We start from the raw sequence: 21745 nt of genomic DNA on the forward strand, positions 1-21745 counted from the left end.
CTTAAATTAGAAACAAAGTGATGTCAAAAACTGACCAGGGTAGTAGTATCTCTTTGACTACTAATATACTTAACATGGCTTAAGACAAGTTGGTGGTATCTAAAATACAACAGAATGTTCATTATACATTGAAATATATCAAACCATGCAACAAATTTGATAAATTTTAAAAGGAAATAAAAATGAATGGATAAAAAGTAATAATTGCAGTCATCTTAGTGACTAATGTGCTTCTGCATAGGGCTAGATAAGGTCAACAAGGCTGTACCTGTCTCTGTACTATTAGAATCAGATGGTGTTGCATACACCTCTCAGCGTCAGCTGCACGTGCGCCTATCAGGATTTCACGATCACCATCCCCACTTAGTTCCCGAAAAATAGCGAGACATGAAAATATCATCAGTTTCAACAACTTAAACTTCGTCATCAGTCAACATGCTTAGTCCGATATTGAAAACACTGAGATGCATAACAAACACAGATAAAATCAGAGGCACATTTACAGTGTCATAAAAGTCGGGAGCATCCCCTTCAGGTGACCAGCATCCTGCACTGTTAAGTGCTCTTAACTTGAACAAGTATATTTTACTGAACCATAACATTATTCATGGAGCTCATGTTCAAGTTACTGTACTTACAGCTAGTACATACACATCCACCAAGTTTCCTTCACAATATTTACAATCGGTCTGACTAAACAGGAAAAAAATAAGATGATAAAATATATACCTTTTTCAAATGGAAATAAAGTACTATTTTGTACACAAAAGCTAATTACAGTTATAGGGAGTTATTTCAGTGATCTGGCGTGTCTGTGCTTCCTGTGTCCTTCCTGTGAGAGCCAACAAGCTGCAGGTTGTGGACTTCACCCCTCTGTGATACCTATGAACAGCTTTGATGCTGACAAACTACAGTAATTGGCCATGTGAATCGGGGACTAGAATCCACAAACACTGGATTCTGTCACTACCCAGCGATGCAAATCTTCACAACAAATTGCAGCCCAATATTAGAAAAGGGGTGAAAATGGGTTTAACATTGTGTTCAAGTGTGTGTGGCTGCTTGTTCTAGTCCGGACTAATACCTGTTTTGTAGTACTAGCCCACTGAGACGCCATGCCACAGTTTAACATGAATACCTCACTCAGTATACTGACTCTGAGCCAACCAGTCCTTGTTTTAGCCCCTGAATGCCGAGCGCCAGACAAGGTAACAAGTACCATCTTTCAACATGTGGTATGAGACAGACAGGGATGAAACCACCGACCTTCCTCTCAACAGGTATAGAGGTATATGTGCCATGAGTTGGCATTTATTTATGAACAGATTTCGGGGAAGATATTTACAGATGCTGCAGACATTAATGATGGACAACCAGACCATAGAATAAGCTCCATGAACTTCAGTTAGCTGAGAAAAGAAGTTATGATTTATTTATAATTTGGAAAATGACATACATTGAGACCCACAAAATACTTAGTACTTTCAGATAAATTAAAAGTAATTATTATGAATCGATTGTTTCACATTTCACCAAGTTTTTCTCCAGTCTCATGGCCACTAGCTGTGTAATAAATCTAACTCATGTTGCATTTAATTTCATGGTCATGCTCGTTTGTTTGCAAACATTTGACGTGAGTAAGTAAAATACAAAAGTCAAACCAAACCATATAAAACTGATTTGTCTTGACATATTCTAAAACAACACCTTAACTTGCTCAGAAATAAAGAATGTTTTACAAAGTAAGCGTTTGTTCTCTGAGGTATCTGAACCTCCAACATGTCCAGTGACAGTAGGTGTCCATTCTGTACAGATGTCAACCTGGGTAAAATCACCAGCAGAAATCACTGTGAATCAGCCTCGTCCTCTGTTGATGAGTACATGCTCTGATTTCTTCTTCTCAGTTTTTTACTTTGTGGACTTATTTCCACATCAGACACATCTGTCCGTTTGACTGATCTTGAGGAAGCAGGCGTGTCCCTCACTGGATTGCTGGATACATCTGCTGTCTGATTCAAGTCTCTGTCATCTTCTGCTGACGAACTGATAGAGTCACTCTGTGATGCAGAATCCGCATCGATCTCAAACACACCAGACACTTCAAGCTTGGATAATGAAGTGTCTGATTTAGACAGTTCACTTTTTGATCTGCACCATGCAACTTTCTGAGATCCAAGCTTATCATCATCATTTTCACCATCAACAGAGCTATCCACACTTGATTCGTGTCCATTGCTACTTTGCATTTTCTTTTGAGCAGAAAGTATTTCACTCAATTCATCTTCCTCCTCAATGGAAATGTCTGTATTGTTTGACAGTATTGAGAGATTCCCTGATGCCAGCTCTGCAGTTTCATTCAGTGACAAATCTGTGGTGTTCAGACCAAAGGAGTCATTATATGATGTATCAATGCTACTATTGATGTCACTGCATGTTCCATCATCTTCGTCATCATTGATGTCATCCTCCAAGTCGGCTGGGTCTAGGGATGCCAGGACCTCCTCCTCCCGGACCTGTGAGTCCTTCCCAAGGTACACAGCATATGGGTCCGTGAGGTCCATCATGGTACACAGCAGTGTGGTCTGAGGGTTGACAACGATGGCAGGACACTTGTGGGGGGAACTCATCACTGATTCGTGAACAGGCACGGTAGCTTCAAAGTTGTAGGGCAATGCCAAGTTTCCATCAAAATTTTCTCTAATTGTTTCCATTTCTTGGTCTGTTACCTTGAAATCCCACCTGTAAGCAGTAGAATGGAGAATATACATAGTTGGAGGATTAACACAAAAAGTATCCATACAGTGCTGATGAGATTCATGGTACTGGGCCTAGATTTTAAAAACAATCTTTGCCCAAAGACAATAAAACTATCGTAAGGAAATCGTAGTCTGTCACAGCCTATTTTCGAAACTATCCGTACCCTAAGACATAATTGGAATGTTTGCACCATTCCTGTCGTAATTATATTTCACCTTTGACTAAGGTGGCGGCATACTTGCCCAGATATTTTTCAAACAATTAATTTGCTTTACATTGAAACATTGACATTTCGTTTCGTTTAACTGCACAATTCACTTAGAAAAAATCAATAACATTACAGATTTCAGTACATTACAGTAGGTTAATTACTTCCGGAAGTGTGAAACAACATATGTATTTGTTGATTTGGTAAGGGTAAAAACAGAAGACTACAGTAATACAATGGGGTACAGTAATACAATGGGGTACAGTAATACAATGGGGTACAGTAATACAATGGGGTACAGTAATAACCATACTGCAGCTAATCTTCATCCATACTCTAGTTGGGAGTGGTTTCCCTTTGCCAATGTTGCCAGTCTACAGGTGTCACTACCTGTCATTACTGCCTGTGTGAGCAGGTGTCAGATTACACTACCTGTCATTACTACCTGTCTGAGCAGGTGTCAAATTACACTACCTGTCATTACTGTCTGTGCAGGTGTCAGATTACACTTCCTGTCATTACTGTCTGTGCAGGTGTCAGATTACACTTCCTGTCATTACTGTCTGTGCAGGTGTCAGATTACACTACCTGTCATTACTGTCTGTGCAGGTGTCAGATTACACTACCTGTCATTACTGTCTGTGCAGGTGTCAGATTACACTACCTGTCATTACTGGCTGTGCAGGTGTCAGATTACACTACCTGTCATTACTGTCTGTGCAGGTGTCAGATTACACTACCTGTCATTACTGTCTGGGCAGGTGTCAGCTTACACTACCTGTCATTACTGTCTGGGCAGGTGTCAGCTTACACTACCTGTCATTACTGTCTGTGCAGGTGTCAGATTACACTACCTGTCATTACTGTCTGTCTGTGCAGGTGTCAGATTACACTTCCTGTCATTACTGTCTGTCTGTGCAGGTGTCAGATTACACTACCTGTCATTACTGCCTGTCTGAGCAGGTGTCAAATTACACTACCTGTCATTACTGTCTGTGCAGGTGTCAGATTACACTACATGTCATTACTGTCTGTGCAGGTGTCAGATTACACTACCTGTCATTACTGACTGGGCAGGTATCAGATAACACTACCTATCATTACTGTCTGAGCAGGTATCAGATTACACTACCTGTCATTACTGTCTGTGCAGGTGTCAGATTACACTACCTGTCATTACTGTCTGTGCAGGTGTCAGATTACACTACCTGTCATTACTGCCTGTCTGAGCAGGTATCAGATTACACTACCTGTCATTACTGTCTGTGCAGGTGTCAGATTACACTACCTGTCATTAGTGTCTGTCTGAGCAGGTGTCACATTACACTTCCTGTCATTACTGTCTGTCTGAGCAGGTATCAGATTACACTACCTGTCATTACTGTCTGTGCAGGTGTCAGATTACACTACCTGTCATTACTGTCTGTCTGAGCAGGTGTCACATTACACTACCTGTCATTACTGCCTGTGCAGGTGTCAGATTACACTACCTGTCATTACTGCCTGTGCAGGTGTCAGATTACACTACCTGTCATTACTGTCTGTGCAGGTGTCAGATTACACTACCTGTCATTACTGTCTGTGCAGGTGTCAGATTACACTACCTGTCATTACTGCCTGTGCAGGTGTCAGATTACACTACCTGTCATTACTGTCTGTGCAGGTGTCAGATTACACTACCTGTCATTAGTGTCTGTCTGAGCAGGTGTCACATTACACTTCCTGTCATTACTGTCTGTCTGAGCAGGTGTCACATTACACTACCTGTCATTACTGCCTGTGCAGGTGTCAGATTACACTACCTGTCATTACTGCCTGTGCAGGTGTCAGATTACACTACCTGTCATTACTGTCTGTGCAGGTGTCAGATTACACTACCTGTCATTACTGCCTGTGCAGGTGTCAGATTACACTACCTGTCATTACTGTCTGTGCAGGTGTCAGATTACACTACCTGTCATTACTGTCTGTGCAGGTGTCAGATTACACTACCTGTCATTACAGTCTGTGCAGGTGTCAGATTACACTACCTGTCATTACTGCCTGTCTGTGCAGGTGTCAGATTACACTACCTGTCATTACTGTCTGTGCAGGTGTCAGATTACACTACCTGTCGTTGCTGCCTGTGCAGGTGTCAGCTTACACTACCTGTCATTACTGTCTGTGCAGGTGTCAGATTACACTACCTGTCATTACTGCCTGTCTGAGCAGGTGTCAGATTTCACTTCCTGTCATTACTGTCTGGGCAGGTGTCAGATTACAATACCTGTCATTACTGTCTGTGCAGGTGTCAGATTACACTACCTGTCATTACTGCCTGTGCAGGTATCAGATTACACTACCTATCATTACTGTCTGGGCAGGTATCAGATTACACTACCTGTCGTTCCTGTCTGTGCAGGTGTCAGATTACAATACCTGTCGTTGCTGCCTGTGCAGGTGTCAGATTACACTACCTGTCATTACTGTCTGTGCAGGTGTCAGATTACAATACCTGTCATTACTGTCTGTGCAGGTGTCAGATTACACTTCCTGTCATTATTGTCTGTGCAGGTGTCAGATTACACTACCTGTCATTACTGTCTGTGCAGGTGTCAGATTACACTACCTGTCATTACTGTCTGTGCAGGTGTCAGATTACACTTCCTGTCATTACTGTCTGTGCAGGTGTCACATTACACTACCTGTCATTACTGTCTGTGCAGGTGTCAGATTACACTACCTGTCATTACTGACTGGGTAGGTATCAGATTACACTACCTGTCATTACTGTCTGTCTGTGCAGGTGTCAGATTACACTTCCTGTCATTACTGTCTGTGCAGGTGTCAGCTTACACTACCTGTCATTACTGCCTGTGCAGGTGTCAGATTACACTACCTGTCATTACTGTCTGTGCAGGTGTCAGATTACACTACCTGTCATTACTGTCTGTGCAGGTGTCATATTACACTACCTGTCATTACTGCCTGTCTGAGCAGGTGTCACATTACACTTCCTGTCATTACTGTCTGTGCAGGTGTCAGATTACACTACCTGTCATTACTGTCTGGGCAGGTGTCAGCTTACACTACCTGTCATTACTGTCTGGGCAGGTGTCAGCTTACACTACCTGTCATTACTGTCTGTGCAGGTGTCAGATTACACTACCTGTCATTACTGTCTGTCTGTGCAGGTGTCAGATTACACTTCCTGTCATTACTGTCTGTCTGTGCAGGTGTCAGATTACACTACCTGTCATTACTGCCTGTCTGAGCAGGTGTCAAATTACACTACCTGTCATTACTGTCTGTGCAGGTGTCAGATTACACTACATGTCATTACTGTCTGTGCAGGTGTCAGATTACACTACCTGTCATTACTGACTGGGCAGGTGTCAGATTACACTACCTGTCATTACTGCCTGTGCAGGTGTCAGATTACACTACCTGTCATTACTGCCTGTGCAGGTGTCAGATTACACTTCCTGTCATTACTGTCTGTGCAGGTGTCATATTACACTACCTGTCGTTGCTGCCCGGTCCTGGCATGTACCGCGTAGAGGGGCTGAGGTTCAGCAGGTGGTTGGTCAACTTGAGAATCATTAACCACTCAGGATCCAGATGGATTTTCATTGCTTGAGAGGTGTCATGTGGTACATCGATAACCTAAAACATGAAAAAGACCTATTTCCATTTGTGTTTGACCAACACAACAGTCCTGGGAGCCCATAATGTTCTTCCCTTAACCCTATACAACTTGTCGTGTTACATACAACATGTGTCTTCCAAAACCAAAGTGGGGCGGTCGGGTAGCCTAGTGGTTAAAGCATTCGCTTGTCACGCTGAAGAACCGTGTTCGAATCCTGACATGGGTACAATGTGTGAAGCCCATTTCTGGTGTCCCCCGCCGTGATATTGCTGGAATATTGCTAAAAGCGTCGTAAAGCCAATCTCACTCACTCACCCAAAACCAAGGTGCTTTTATATCTGTCAATGAGGTAGCTTGAAGCACAGATTTGGGGCATTCAGGAAATGGTGGGGATCAGGTTGTCTAATATCACTATCATATTTCAAGTTGTTATTGTTTACTTTATATGTATCAAAGAAACTTTGCACATAAAATTCAATACAAAAAACAAAACAAATTGCAATGTGCTTCTCACTGAAAGCAGGATCACAGTGCCCTAAAACCTTTGACATCATATGAACATCATCACTTGTCATACATAATTATTCAAATGACATAACCACTACATCATGCATAAGTCCTGTGATTGGTGTTCAGCAACTCATGTCTTGTCGTAAGATGCAACTGATTTGGTTGATGTATGTCATCGCATTCAAATTGTATAAATTGATGCTCATGATGTCAATCACCGGATTGACAGATCCAGACTTCATTATGTACAGACTGCCATCATATAGCTGGAACATGTTGAGTGCAGTGTTAACAACAACATGCCTCCCACTCACTCCTATTACTCAGTTTCAATGACCTCCACTATATCCTAATGAGAGCACCTTTCTTGTCCAAGCTAGGACCTGGGGGGTGACCTTGACATTTGACATGAATTGTCCAAATGACAAACAAGGTTCCTAGGGCTACAAAGAAGACACATATGATATGATACCCCTGGTATGGCTGCGAACAGTGTGGTGTCAAAGGCAAAGTGCGAAGCTGCTTTACAATTTCTTAAAGTCGCTTTTAGACTTGGATATATTTAATGATAATCAAGTATAAGTATGAATTCTTGAGACCTATTACCCAATGTTCCAGAATTTGCGCCAGACAGAAATAAAGAATTATGTACAAGACAAACAACAGCAGATGTGTTGTTGGACATTTGACACTGATTCATGTGTAATGTAGACTAATTGTAGACAACCTGAAGAAACTTTCTCTTAGGAAGACACTTGTCAAGTGAAAGGAACTTGGTTGTTTTCTCTACTCCGTCCATTGCCTGCAACATTCAAAATAATTAATTCTTTAACATCTGACAACATTAAGATATCAGTTAGATATAACTGTGTAGCACTCTACATTGTGTAGGTCACATGACTGTCCCCAAGATATAACTGTGTAGCACTCTACATTGTGTAGGTCACATGACTGTCCCCAAGATATAACTGTGTAGCACTCTACATTGTGTAGGTAACATGACTGTCCCCAAGATATAACTGTGTAGCACTCTACATTGTGTAGGTAACATGACTGTCCCCAAGATATAACTGTGTAGCACTCTACATTGTGTAGGTAACATGACTGTCCCCAAGATATAACTGTGTAGCACTCTACATTGTGTAGGTAACATGACTGTCCCCAAGATATAACTGTGTAGCATCCTACATTGTGTTGGACAAGTGTTGGTAACATGACTGCCCAAAGATATACCTGTGTAGCACCCTACATTGTGTTGGACTAGTGTTGGTAACATGAGTGTCCCAAGATATAACTGTGTAGCACCCTATATTGTGTCGGCCAAGTGTTGGTAACATGACTGTCCCAAGATATACCTGTGTAGCACCCTACCTTGTGTTGGACAAGGGCTGCAAACTTGACATGTAGATGAGCTGAGAACCAGTAACTGGGCTGGAGGAAGTGGAGCAGCTCCTCTGCAGGTGGACTGCCCAGTGTGTTTGTCTCTATTTCATCCTTGAAGAAACTCTTCTGTCGCACAAGACCATTCACGTCCCCAAAGTGATACACACCCCTCGGCCAGTCATGCGACAGAAAAATGTCAATGGGACGAGAAATCTAGAAATGGATATTTGTATCGTCAAAGATTTGTAACTATGTAACTAGCATCTGATTTGAGGCAACTTACAACAACTCTCCCTAGCAATGACATGAAGGACAGTAAATGTATTATCAAAAGTCATCAGTTCACCTCTTAAGTTCAAATATTGCTGTTTTGAGAAATAGAATTGAAGACATGTTGTGTTCTGTTGTGGAGACAAAATGATTTATCCAAATGGATAACACGGTATGAGAATTGAGATGGCCACGGGCAGGCTACTTAGGCCGACAGTGTGTCCTGATGGATGGCCCAAACCCAGTTTGGCCAACAAACAAAATGGAGGACACAATCATAGAGCCAAAATAGAATTGACAGACTCATCGGATTTACTCATGAAGCAAACAATTAATAATCCTTCATGAACACTAATGATTGACCTAAACACAGACTTGTGTTTTGATGTGAGATGAGTCGGCTAGTAGCTGCATATTACAATAGCTACAGAGACAAACTTACTTAATAAACAATCAATGCTTTAATAAAGAAAACAGGATAATCACATGTTTAGATTACCCCAATCTCATTAAACCAGTAAAATTAAAATATTTTTTACATTTGTATACCTATCCTGCACAGTTCGTCTCTCTGTCAGAAGACAGCAGTGAATGCATTAAGGAGTAATGCAGGATAAGTTAAAAAATAAGTTATATAAGTTCTAGCTATTGCTGAGGATATCCCATTTCAGGTCACTTCAATAATGACCTTTCACGAACTTTGACTGACCAATGAAATTGCTTGCAGGGAATTGACAATAGCCACTAAGAAAGCAGCTTTCTTCAGCTTTGTGGCACTAGTTTCATACTGGTGACTTCCATTCCAGACTGTGCTCTCAAAAGTATACTGAACAACAAAAGTTCCTGTGACATTGAATAAGATTTAATGCAAAGTTATGTTTTTTACCAAATCTAAAACAATTTCGGTTTGCAACAGATAAAAGACTCCTGTAAGTGTTCAAATGGTTTAATTTGCCATACTGACTTCAGAAAATGTGTGATGTCATAAAAAACATGAACATGCCAGAATGTCAATTTACAAATCAATAGCGTGTGTGTCCACCTCTGGTTGAGATGCAAGCAACACATCTTCGTCTCATGGAATGGACCAGGTGTCGCACAAAGTCCTGTGGGATATCTGTCCATATCTGCTGGAGCATGTTTCAAAGTTCCTGGAGTGTCTGTTGAACACGTTGTTGATGTCGAAGGTGCCAATCCATCTCGTCCCACATGTGCTCGACATGATTGACAGTGGTTTCCTGTCAAAACAGGACGTCTGGCGAGTCTTATGCCAACAATCCCTGCACATCTGAGGCGACGACATACGGTTTGTGAAGATATTCGTTGAAGGCCAGGGATGCTTCTTGCAGTCACTGTTGCTGGCTGGAATCGATTTCGTAGGTGTGTTGTTCGAATCCATTATTGGTTACGCGTGGCCTGCCACTTCGAGGACGGCCTCTGACCGCATTCGTCTGTTGCCAACGTTGCCATAAACATCAAATGGTGTTTCTGTGGACGTTAAATTGTCTTGCAACATCACGTTGACTCGATCCTGCTTCAAGCATACCAATGGCCCGCAGACGCTCATTTTTGGACCAGCGTGGCATTTTGTAATGTTGAATAATTGTGTAATTTTGTTGTTTTTCTGAGTGGTTGTTGTCAGCACGATGCTAAACAATGCATATGGAATCCCGTTAACGCACGTTTCAATACCCATTCTTGTGTAGTGAAATGCATGGAGCTTGCATAAATGTCTACTTTTGCATTGAATGCATGCTTTTCTGTAGCAGTTGCGTTTTTGTGACTTGATTCCATACATGTACTACAATATTGAAAACCAAACTTTACTTGTTTGAAAAATACACTAAAATATTGGTGTCACATGAACTTTTGTTGTTGAGTATATTCTGAATCAGTCATACAGCCCTTTTGTGTAGTTCAGAATACCCTGTGTTTTAGAAATTGCATGATTAGAAAACAATGAAAACATTTCTGCTAACAATTTAACATAACAATATGAATATTTTTGTTTTCATTATTTTATTACAACGTATATGTACCGTTATCTATCTTTAAGCTGTCCGATTTTCGATCCAAACGTTGATGCTACTGAATTTTGTTTATCCGACATCCTCGCTACTCCCGACATAATCATATGCAACCAACCATGTTGAATTGTGTGGTTATGTAAGTAACACAGTCAATACGTAAATTTTCTTCTTGCAAGTGGCGAAAATTAATTTTCCACTGTGAAATGAAAATAAAGAAGAGAGGTCAACACATACACAAAGAAAAGGCGGCATAACTCAGCTATACATAACTCAACTATACATAACTCAGCTATATATAACTCAGCTATACATAACTCAGCTATACATAACTCAACTATACATAACTCAGCTATACATAACTCAGCTATACATCACTCAACTATACATAACTCAACTAAACATAATTCAGCTATACATAACTCAACTATACATAACTCAACTATACATAACTCAGCTATACATACATGAGCTATACATAACTCAGCTATACATAACTCAACTATACATACATGAGCTATACATACCTGAGCTATACATACCTGAGCTATATATAACTCAGCTATACATAACTCAGCTATACATCACTCAACTATACATAACTCAACTATACATAACTCAGCTATACATAACTCAGCTATACATACCTGAGCTATACATCATTCAACTATACATAACTCAGCTATACATACCTGGGCTATACATAACTCAGCTATACATAACTCAGCTATACATACCTGAACTGGACATAACTCAGCTATACATAACTCACAGACATTACATCTCCATATCCATGGTGAAAATTTACTATGGCTGACAAAGAAAACTGTTCCCACACAGCTATCAATATTGACAGGTTTCCTTGGACACTTACTGATTGTCATCCAAAGATACATTTAAAACTAGTAAAATCCTAGTTAATTTTTATATTTGTATACTTATCCTGCATTACTCCTTAATGCATATTATGCTTGTTTCTTGACAGAGAAAAGAGCTGTGTGAGGGTCTTTACTTGAAGAAGTTGCTCCAACTGGCTGAGAGGCCAGCGACGTCATGGATCCTCACATTAATCTGTAGTCCGAAACATTGGGAGGCATCCTGGGGAAGTAGATCTGCGATGGGCAGGTCCTTTTAGACGCAGTAATGCAGGATAAGTATACAAATATAAAAAATATCTAGGATTTTACTAGATTTTTTACTTATCCTGCATTACTCCTTAATGCATCTTTATCGGACGGAACCGGAGGGGGGCATACTTTCATCTGTTATTTCCAGACTCTGTTCCCTAGCCAATTCTTGGCTGTGTGGACGGCATCGGGTGACCACTCCATGTGTGGGAACCTCCCATTCCCTCAGCCCGTCCTCGGCTGTGTGGTCGGCATCGGGTGACCACTCCATGTATAGGAAACTCTGTTTCCCTCAGCCCGTCTTCGGCTGTATGGTTGGCCTGGATGACCATTCCATGGAAGGGAAGAGTCAGGTATGCGTTGTGTCCTGGTACTGCGCAGCCTGACAATAACGCTTGGTTAGGTCGAGACTGGAGCAACGAGCCGTATGCAAATGAGCCATGAACCTTCGAGTCCAGGGCCAATGGACACTGGGCTTACGCCAAGGGAGGTCGAAAGGCCGGCTCTGGACTTGGAGGCGTGGTCAATGTGAGGAACGATCAGATGATCCACCAGGTGAAACAATCGGAACGTCTGTTGAAGGAGCGAAGTCGAGTGAGTCGTTTCTTGGTTCCGAAGGCACGATACGACAGTGATGTGGTCCGTCGAGATGGAGAGCCGGGCGTGTCTGAAGGCCTGCTTCCAGTGAGCGATGGCCAAGATAAGCGCTTCCAGTTTGAGGTTGTTGATGTGCCATAGGCGCTGATCGGCTGATCGGCTGACCACAGCCCCAAGGCAACCTGTCCCTCCAGGTGTGTGCCCCATCACTGCAGGGACGCATCTACGAATAGGCGCAGAGAGGTATTAAGCCCTGTCAAGGAGACGCCGCCTTAGACATTCGATTCCACCGTCCACCACCGGGGATGCTGCTTGACATGATCCGGGAGGACCATGGAACATCTGAGCTAGGCGCAGTTGGAGCCTTCATCAAGTCCTGTGCTGAGGTTAGGAGGCCAAGGAGGACTTGTCATTGGCGCAGAGTGCATGGTAGGTGGCCATGGGCAATGACGTGAGCGGCGATGATGTCCGATGATGTTGGTGACATATGGGTCCCCCAGGATCTCACAATTCTGCCAGCAACGACCCAGTCTCCCACGTACTGGAGTGTCCACAACAACTGGAAGTCCCTGCGGTCGGCGTTAGCTCCGTTGGAATGGCCATGGCGGGAGTGTTATGCGCCTGATGCCCGGCCTTTTCCTCTACCCCGAGAGGTTGAGGTGGTGCCGCGCCACTGGGGCTGGAGGGTGTTGCGTCGCGGCTGGTATGAGCCCGACTGGGACGCCTCAGCGAAGGCTGGCTGTGATCCCCTAGCCAGGGTCTTGAGAGCCGTCTCGTCTTGGGCGAAGGCTGAAACTCGGGATTGAGTCATTGATGTACAGCGACAGGCGTCTGGTCGAGTGGTTGCAGTGTTACGCATAAGTGATCATGCAAGCCAGTCTGTACAAATACACTGCACGGATCCCATAAGGTCGGTTGACCTGATTACAGTCGACGATGTTTACAGTCGTAGTTCTTGACATGTGACATGTATGTCGTCCTAGTGGACTAGTTCAAGTGAATTCTGTGGTTGACAGACCAGTGGTGTGTCCAAGTTCTGAGTAGGAACTGTGCCGTTGCCGGTGTAGGGGCAAGTTGATCCCCATGACAAGAGTGACGACTGGTCCGGTGTTGGGAATGATGACCCAGTTGGGTACCCGGAAGCATATGACGATTCTGTTGAATGGGGTTGTGATCGTCAACTGTGCAGATAATATCTACCAGACACCGTGGGTAGGGACATCTTTGAGAGTCTGTTTAATTTCTCCGAGGAAACGTTCAACCAACGTTGATAGACAAGGAAAGTTGGTGAGAGATTTCCACAGAACAGTCACCACGAGGTTAGGCGCTTCCAGGACCTTGGGAAGTGTTGGAGCACCATTGTATGGACGCCAATCAAGTGTCCGTGTTGGAGCGCCGTTGTATGGACGCCAATCAAGTGTCCAGCGACCGCTCTGGTCTCCATAGGTAGTTGGCCCTGGGGAGCTGACGATCTCATAGGCCTGTAGACTGAGAGCAGGTAGCCACAAGGACATCGTGGAATGGCTAATCGTCTGTCTGCGCGGTTGTCCCGGGTATGCGTCTGTAGAGGCGCACTTGGCAGAGGTGCAAGGATAGGCCCAACCCGAGACGCCAGGATAGACGCCGTTATGGTCGCTGTAGACGGTGCTTTTGTAAAGGCGTCTGTATAGGGGTCCGACGAGGCACTGGCGTCTGTATAGGTGTCTGACGAGGCGCTGGTGTCTGTATAGGCCCCCGACGAGGTGCTGGCGTCTGTATCAGCACTGTTTAAGGATAGGCGCTATCCGTAGATGCGTCTGCAGAGGGGCTATGGGAGGCGCTTGTAGAGGTGTCGACAAACTGGCCTGTAAGTACTGAAAGTACTGGAGGAGAGAGGCATCTTTCATGGGCGTCAGTGCCGTAGGCGGGGGCGCCTGTGGGAGACCGAGCATCTGTGCCGTTGGCGGGGGCTCCTGTGGGTGTCTGTCCGGAGGATAGTATAGGCACCGTCTGGTATGTGAGCGCCACGCTGGGCGTCACGGTGGTCACCGCCATACAGATAGTCGCTGTCGTGGTTGTCAAAGTGCTCTGGGTAGAGACTACAACCCTGGGGTCCGACGTAGACGTAGTAGTTGAGGTCTAGGGGTGGTCATCCGAGATAGCCGATCTAGAAGGCGAAACCTCGGAGTAGTCTGACATCGTGCGCCAGTGTTTCCTGGCCTGCTGTGTTCTGCGTTTTTTACACACACAGAGGTACTGAAAGCAGTAAACAGTCTTTACATCGGTGACCCTGGAGGCATTGAGATGTACAATTAAGGCACAGGGGATGGGGATCCTACGTCGAAATATTACGCCGGCACTTTAAGCAGGAGGGCATGATATCTGCAACGAAGCAGTGTAAAATCACAATGCGTCCCCGCCCGATTATGTATGCTATAATTTGTTTATCACACTGTGTGGTTTTATGAAACAAATATTACGACAAACGTAAGACAACATACAACAAAACAAACAATACTTGCGATGATACGCCAGTCATGGGGCACCAAGCAAAAGAATATAGAACGCAAACCAGTTCACAAACTGCTGGCTACGTAAAATATTCAATATGGCTACTTGGAACAACAAGACACCTGGTTTTATGTTTTCTTTTGGGAAAACGCCAGTAAGTGTCTAATAACGTTATGCACATGTTTATGAAACATAGAATGTACAAAATACAAACCATAGGCACAACACAAAGACAAAACAACATTAACTCAGATAGCAAACACGTGAGGGTTTGAATCAGTTTTATGTTACAGGAAGAAAAACAGGTCTTCTCTCATCAAGTGACAAGAGTAATGTGAGGATCTGTGACGTCACTTCCCTTGGTCACGTGGGAGCTGCGTGATGGGCTGGCCTCTCAGCTAGTTGGAGCAACTTCTTCAAGCAAAGACCCTAACACAGCTCTTTTCTCTGTCAAGAAACATGCAGTAATATGCATTAAGGAGTAATGCAGGATAAGTAAAAAAATTGTATAATGATATGGAAGAATGTCCTATAAAACATTGATAACATTGATAACATCATGAAAATGTCCTTGTCTCCTGAAAAAGTCACTGAAACTAGATAGTCTGATGTTATTGGAGACAAAGCACCGACAAAAGATAGGTTTGTAATTGAACTATCCATGTAGCTATCCATTAATGGGATAAATATTACAGACTGGTAAAATGTGAAAATGGTGATATCAACGTTGTTCTGCTTTAAATAACTGTTAATGTCATCACAGAATAGAAACTGTGAAGTGTATTTGTGTGCATGATGTGTGGGCTATAGAAACTTCATCTGTGGAAGTTCCATGATGTTTCAAGGAGGCTACTGTCAAGCTTCTACAAAAAATCATAACCTTAATCCAAATCTATTGGAAAATTATTGATTGGCAAACAATTTAGCCTTCAGCCTTCATCAAAAGTGCTTGGAAAGGCAGTGAAAATTCATCTCTCAGAACATATGGATGTTAACAACCTAAGGCTAATTTTTTTTATAAAATCTTGGTTCTCAGACACCCCCACATCACCACAAAGTCTGCCGCACACAGGAGTTACCAATGTGAGTCAGAGTTCTCATGTCCTATGTCGTACTACTCATTCCACCAAGTTGCATAGGTCAAAAGTAGGTAGCATGCGAATGCCCCTGACCACACCGGGTGGCATACCTCTCCCCGTGATGAATGTCTCACCTGTTTAAATCGGAACACTTCAAGGTTCCGGACATGGTACACAGATCTCTTTGTAGAGTCGTTATAGGGCGGCCTTTCGAAGTGACCTGAAACAAAAAAATTGCATATTTGGTTAGGTCACACCTAAACACACAACTATGACATTCAACTGTACATAATGAACTTGACAGTTAATATTACGTACTCATAATTAAAATGACATGAAATGAAACAGCAGTAACTATCGCTTCTTGTTAGCATTGTTAGAAACGGGGCATTAAAGAAATTCCTGTAACAGGTATGGCAAACAATACATTCATGAGATAGGTATTGAACAGAATCTGTCTCAACCATGTCAAACAAATCATGTAACAGTCCTAGCATGAACAGCAAGAATTGTAAATTTTAGACTAAATTGTATATTTATAAACTAAGTAAAAACTAAAATATGTTTTTTATTTATATTCTACTTGTTAATGCTGTTTTTTGGAAAGAAAGACGGACTGTGTGAGATCCAGCTGCTGAAGAAAAGTCGGCACGTGACCCGGAAGCGATGCCATCACATAAGAGCACATTACTGCTTCAAACATAACATCTGAAACTTCGTGGGGAGGCAGCGCAGCGAGGCGGGTGGGGGGCTAGAAGTAGCCAAGTTTTTTATATGCATTACACCTTAATGCATTTACTGCTAACAGAAAGATGAACTGTGTGAGATCCAGCTACTGAAGAAAAGTTGTTCCAACCAGTAGCTGGCAGCACCCTAACACATTCGGCACGTGGCCGGGAAGCAATGACGTCACATTACTAATTTTTCACCTCCATGAACGGTCGTATTGATGTATCCTTTGTGGAAATAATACCTATTGTTTTTGCTAGCTACTTTGCTTCTACGTTCATTGTTTGCTAATATATTGTCTCCTGTTTATGGTTTGTGCCCATTATGGTCATTTATAACGTTTTATCAATCATTGGTGCTCTAGTCACGGTAATTTACGGGCGTATTGTTGTTCCATTGGCCATTTTAAATTCACCACGAGGCCACGATTTCGTGTATTGCATTCTGAATTCTTTTATTATACCCCCGTTTACGAAGTAAATTGGGGGTATATAGCGTTCCGTTCGTCCGTCCTTCCATCCGTCCGAGCTTTTGTACGGCCCATAACTTTTTAACCATGCACCCTAGCTTCACCAAACCTGCTACACACATTAACCACAATGAGTATTTGTGCCTTTTGCTAGTTTGAAAATTCTGAATTTTTTAATTTTTGCCGTTTCCATGGAAACATTAAGAAACTTAAACTTTTAGGGTGGGTGTTTTGTACGGCCTATATCTTTTAAAGTATGCACCCTAGCTTCACCAAACTTGCTACACACATTTACCACAATGAGTATTTGTGCCTTTTGCTAGTTTGAAGATTTTGAATTTTTTTATTTTTGCCGTTTCCATGGAATCATTGTGAAACATAAATTTTGGGTGGAGTTTTTGTACGATCCATGTTTACAATATTATGTATCCTAGCTTCAGCAAACTTGCTACATTAACCACTATGATTGTTTTTTTTATCTTTTATAAGATTCTGAAAGTTTTCTCTTTTTCTGTTTTCATGGAAACATGATGGAATTTAGAAATTTTGATGACTGGTTTTGTATAGCTAATATATTTTCCAAAATTGTTTCCACACATGTAGATCATCATCAGTATCTGTGCTTTGTGTTAGTTTGAATTTATGAATTCTTTACCATATCTGTTAAAGCTAGATGGAAATTATTAATTTATTGATTTTCTTAAATGATATTGTTCCATTTTTTATGTGTTTTTATATTAACAATTTTTGGTCCTTTTGATAATTCTTCTTATGTAACTCCTCAATCAAATTTTTATTCAAAGGTGTTCACGGTGATCTACTTCCTCGTAGTGAACACTGGTAACATGGGAGATTTGGGGGGGGGTCATTTGTCACTTGAACTCAATCTTAGTTTTTAAAACATTGAAGTTAAAATCAGTTAGAAATATGTAATGTTTCAGTAATTAACAAACTATTTACTATTTGTTGTTTGGCTTAGGTAACCCATTATTCTGTTTTACCTCATGTTTGTTTATTTCAAAAGCAACTTTTGCATAATTGTTTGCTCGCATAACTTTTAAAACTGGAAAGTTTTTGAGTTACATTATACCTCCCATTTCCGGTTGTGTTCTTGCAACATCAATATGACTTTACTGCCGTGGGAACAAATCTGGTCGGGACCCTCATCCTCCCTGCCCTGATTGTAGACACCTTGTACTCAATCAGTGCAGTGCCGCTATTACAGTCCTTTGTCGCCATCTTCCTTCAACCTTTACTTTCGAGTCAAATGAAACGTGTCACCCAACAAGCTCGTCGACACCCTGAGATGGCCAACACCACGGAGACTGCCTGTGTCATCGAAAGCTACACCTCCTAGTCCTACACCTCCTAGTCCTACACCTCCTAGTCCTACGCCTCCTAGTCCTGCACCTCCTAGTCCTACACCTCCTAGTCCTACACCTCCTAGTCCTATGCCTCCTAGTCCTATGCTTCCTAGTCCTACACCTCCTAGTCCTGCACCTCCTAGTCCTACACCTCCTAGTCCTACACCTCCTAGTCCTATCCTTCCTAGTCCTACACCTCCTAGTCCTACACCTCCTAGTCCTATGCCTCCTAGTCCTACACCTCCTAGTCCTACACCTCCTAGTCCTGCACCTCCTAGTCCTACACCTCCTAGTCCTACACCTCCTAGTCCTACACCTCCTAGTCCTGCACCTCCTAGTCCTACACCTCCTAGTCCTACACCTCCTAGTCCTATGCTTCCTAGTCCTACACCTCCTAGTCCTACATCTCCTAGTCCTATGCCTCCTAGTCCTACACCTCCTAGTCCTATGCCTCCTAGTCCTACACCTCCTAGTCCTATGCTTCCCTCCTAGTCCTACGCCTCCTAGTCCTACGCCTCCTAGTCCTACACCTCCTAGTCCTACGCCTCCTAGTCCTACGCCTCCTAGTCCTACACCTCCTAGTCCTACGCCTCCTAGTCCTACGCCTCCTAGTCCTACGCCTCCTAGTCCTACACCTCCTAGTCCTATGCTTCCTAGTCCTACACCTCCTAGTCCTATGCCTCCTAGTCCTACGCCTCCTAGTCCTACACCTCCTAGTCCTATGCCTCCTAGTCCTACGCCTCCTAGTCCTACACCTCCTAGTCCTATGCCTCCTAGTCCTACGCCTCCTAGTCCTACACCTCCTAGTCCTACGCCTCCTAGTCCTACACCTCCTAGTCCTATGCCTCCTAGTCCTACGCCTCCTAGTCCTACGCCTCCTAGTCCTATGCCTCCTAGTCCTATGCCTATCTTGTCATCACCATTACATTTATTCGGCTAGAGCAGCCGAGGCTATTGCCTTAGCCCACCGTCTGTCTACACAGGGACTATATGATAACAAATGGTGCTCTTTCCAGGCATTCTGCTCCAACAAACCCCAGGATCTGATGGCAGCAACACACGTCGGTTGAAAGGCTCTACCATCTCTTACTTACTTGGTCACCATTAACTCTGTGCTTTCCATCTTGCAAGATCAGAAGATGACGAAAATGTATGAACTCCAGGCCTTGCTGCGCTTGGTTCGTTCTGAAGATCAGAAAGTGGGATCTGAACATGGTCTTACAGGCTCTTCAGACTGCTCCCTTCAAACCACTCCACTCGTCTTCCTTCCTTCTACAGTGTTTCTACTGGCTTTTGCTACCACTGCCCATGTCCGGTTTGAACGCGGTACTCATGGCGCCGTTCACCTAGGACTTCATTGCCAAGAATCAACTCCCAGGACAGTCTGATAGAATGTTCGCCATTCCCCCCTCTCGTCTATCGTGGATGCCAATGATAAGGTGGAGCTTCTATTATGTCCGATACAGTCATTGAAGATTTTCGTACGACAGTCAAAAGCCTGCCACAAGTCAAGGAAACACTTTTTCCTGCTGGTCTTCCCATCATCGCAGTCGGAGGTCAGGCGGAATACTATTTCCCTGTAGCTCCAGGCGGTCATCCTACAAGCCTATAAAGCCGCCGGATTGGAAGCCCCAAGGCTAACCACCCCCACGACATCAGGCTGGTCACATCTACCATGGCTCTTCATAGTAACTGCTCCATCAAGTTGATCATGGAGGGCTGTTTTTGGCAATCAGACACCGTCTTCGCCAGTCACTACCTCCATGACATAGCCTTGGAAGATGTCGCTGGCGTCCACAGCTTTGGTCCCCTGTTGGTAGCACAACAGGTCACCATTCCCCAATGCCACCGATTCTCTGATACCCAAGCGGGGCCCATCAACCTCTTTGGTGTTTACCACCCCAAATTCCGCATTTGCTCTTAGGTCAGTTCTAGTTTTTGGCTACCCATCTCATTCTATTACTGCCACCTATTCCGGTTTTCTTTTTGCGTCACCTTTGTTTCCTTCTGACAGGAATGGTTGTGGATGTTCCGGTCATCACTTGTATGCGATGCAGCTACCATGGCTACATCGGACCTTGACAAGTGTTTATTATGGATCACATCTGATAAGTGAAATATAGCGTGTGAGATAGGATAACCACATAAATATGCAATTTAATGTAAAATTTTAAATTTTAAAACTAAACTATTTCACGCTATGCATTTATCCCACGGATGGTTCGTGGGGCTCAAGATACCTAGCCTGTTGAGACATATACGGGGAAGCTGGTGCTAAACAGAGATCCAGTCTCATGTGACTAGGAAGTCACAGGAGCATGCAATTCAGCAAAGGCATATACCCAAAGAATAGATGAGTGAAGGCAGACTGTGGTAGGGAAACTACTGTGGTGGTCGCCATGGAAATGGGCCTGAAGAGTCTCTTGTGGACGTGGTGAAGTGGCCAAGCAGGCTCAGGTAGATATGGAGCTCTCTAACCAGGCATAAGGAGATGTCTTCATGATCATCTGGGCTCAAGACGGATGCCAACGACAGAATGGTAAACAAACAGTCAAGCTGCCCCGGGAGCTGATTCTTCACGATGAAGTCAGAATGAAGCCCCAGAAAGACCTTCCCAGTCAGTATTCCCTCAAACTGGACCCTGTGAACATAGAGCATGTGGATCTCCCTCATCAGCTGTTGCAAGGGCCAGGAGGAAAAACATCTTGAGGGTGATCAACTCGAAGTCCTTCTCAGCAAGTGGTTAATGCTCAGCAGAGGTTAAATGGCTGAGGATGACCTTGAGATTCCAAGTGGGATAGGCGTCTTGTAGGTTGAGATTGACCAAGTGGTCTCCCAGATGGATATTCGTTCGAAGGAATGTGATGGACGTCATGTGAAAATGCAGCAGATCTTTGAGATATAACAGTCTTCTGCCTACAGGAGTCTCTACAATGGGTAAGACAGAGAATGGAAGTTCCCAGTCATCCCATAGCTGGTGCGAGGATAATGCACGTTGGAGGACTTGTATCCAGGTTGTCCTTGGCAGCCCCCGACCTCTCTCACGAAAAGAACTAGTTTTAGATCCAAAAACCTCATGGAGGTCACAATTCTTCTTTTCTTGGTCC

At 43.4% G+C, this 21745-nt stretch overlaps 1 protein-coding gene across 1 annotated transcript in view; it reads right to left on the bottom strand.

Annotated features, from left to right (window-relative positions):
• Positions 1-21745, bottom strand: part of LOC139473482 (lariat debranching enzyme B-like) — a 29658-nt gene continuing 7913 nt past the window's right edge. The window contains exons 5-9 of the mRNA XM_071256084.1: positions 16211-16296; positions 8475-8699; positions 7831-7905; positions 6468-6610; positions 1-2739 (exon numbers count right to left, since the gene is read on the bottom strand). Of these exons, the coding sequence (XP_071112185.1) occupies positions 1845-2739; positions 6468-6610; positions 7831-7905; positions 8475-8699; positions 16211-16296 (1424 nt within the window). The 3' untranslated portion in view covers positions 1-1844. The remainder of the gene's footprint in view (positions 2740-6467; positions 6611-7830; positions 7906-8474; positions 8700-16210; positions 16297-21745) is intronic.

This window comes from Haliotis cracherodii, unplaced genomic scaffold, assembly GCF_022045235.1.
Source record: "Haliotis cracherodii isolate W230 unplaced genomic scaffold, xgHalCrac1.p SCAF_29, whole genome shotgun sequence".
In the NCBI taxonomy this organism is placed as follows: Eukaryota; Metazoa; Mollusca; class Gastropoda; order Lepetellida; family Haliotidae; genus Haliotis; species Haliotis cracherodii.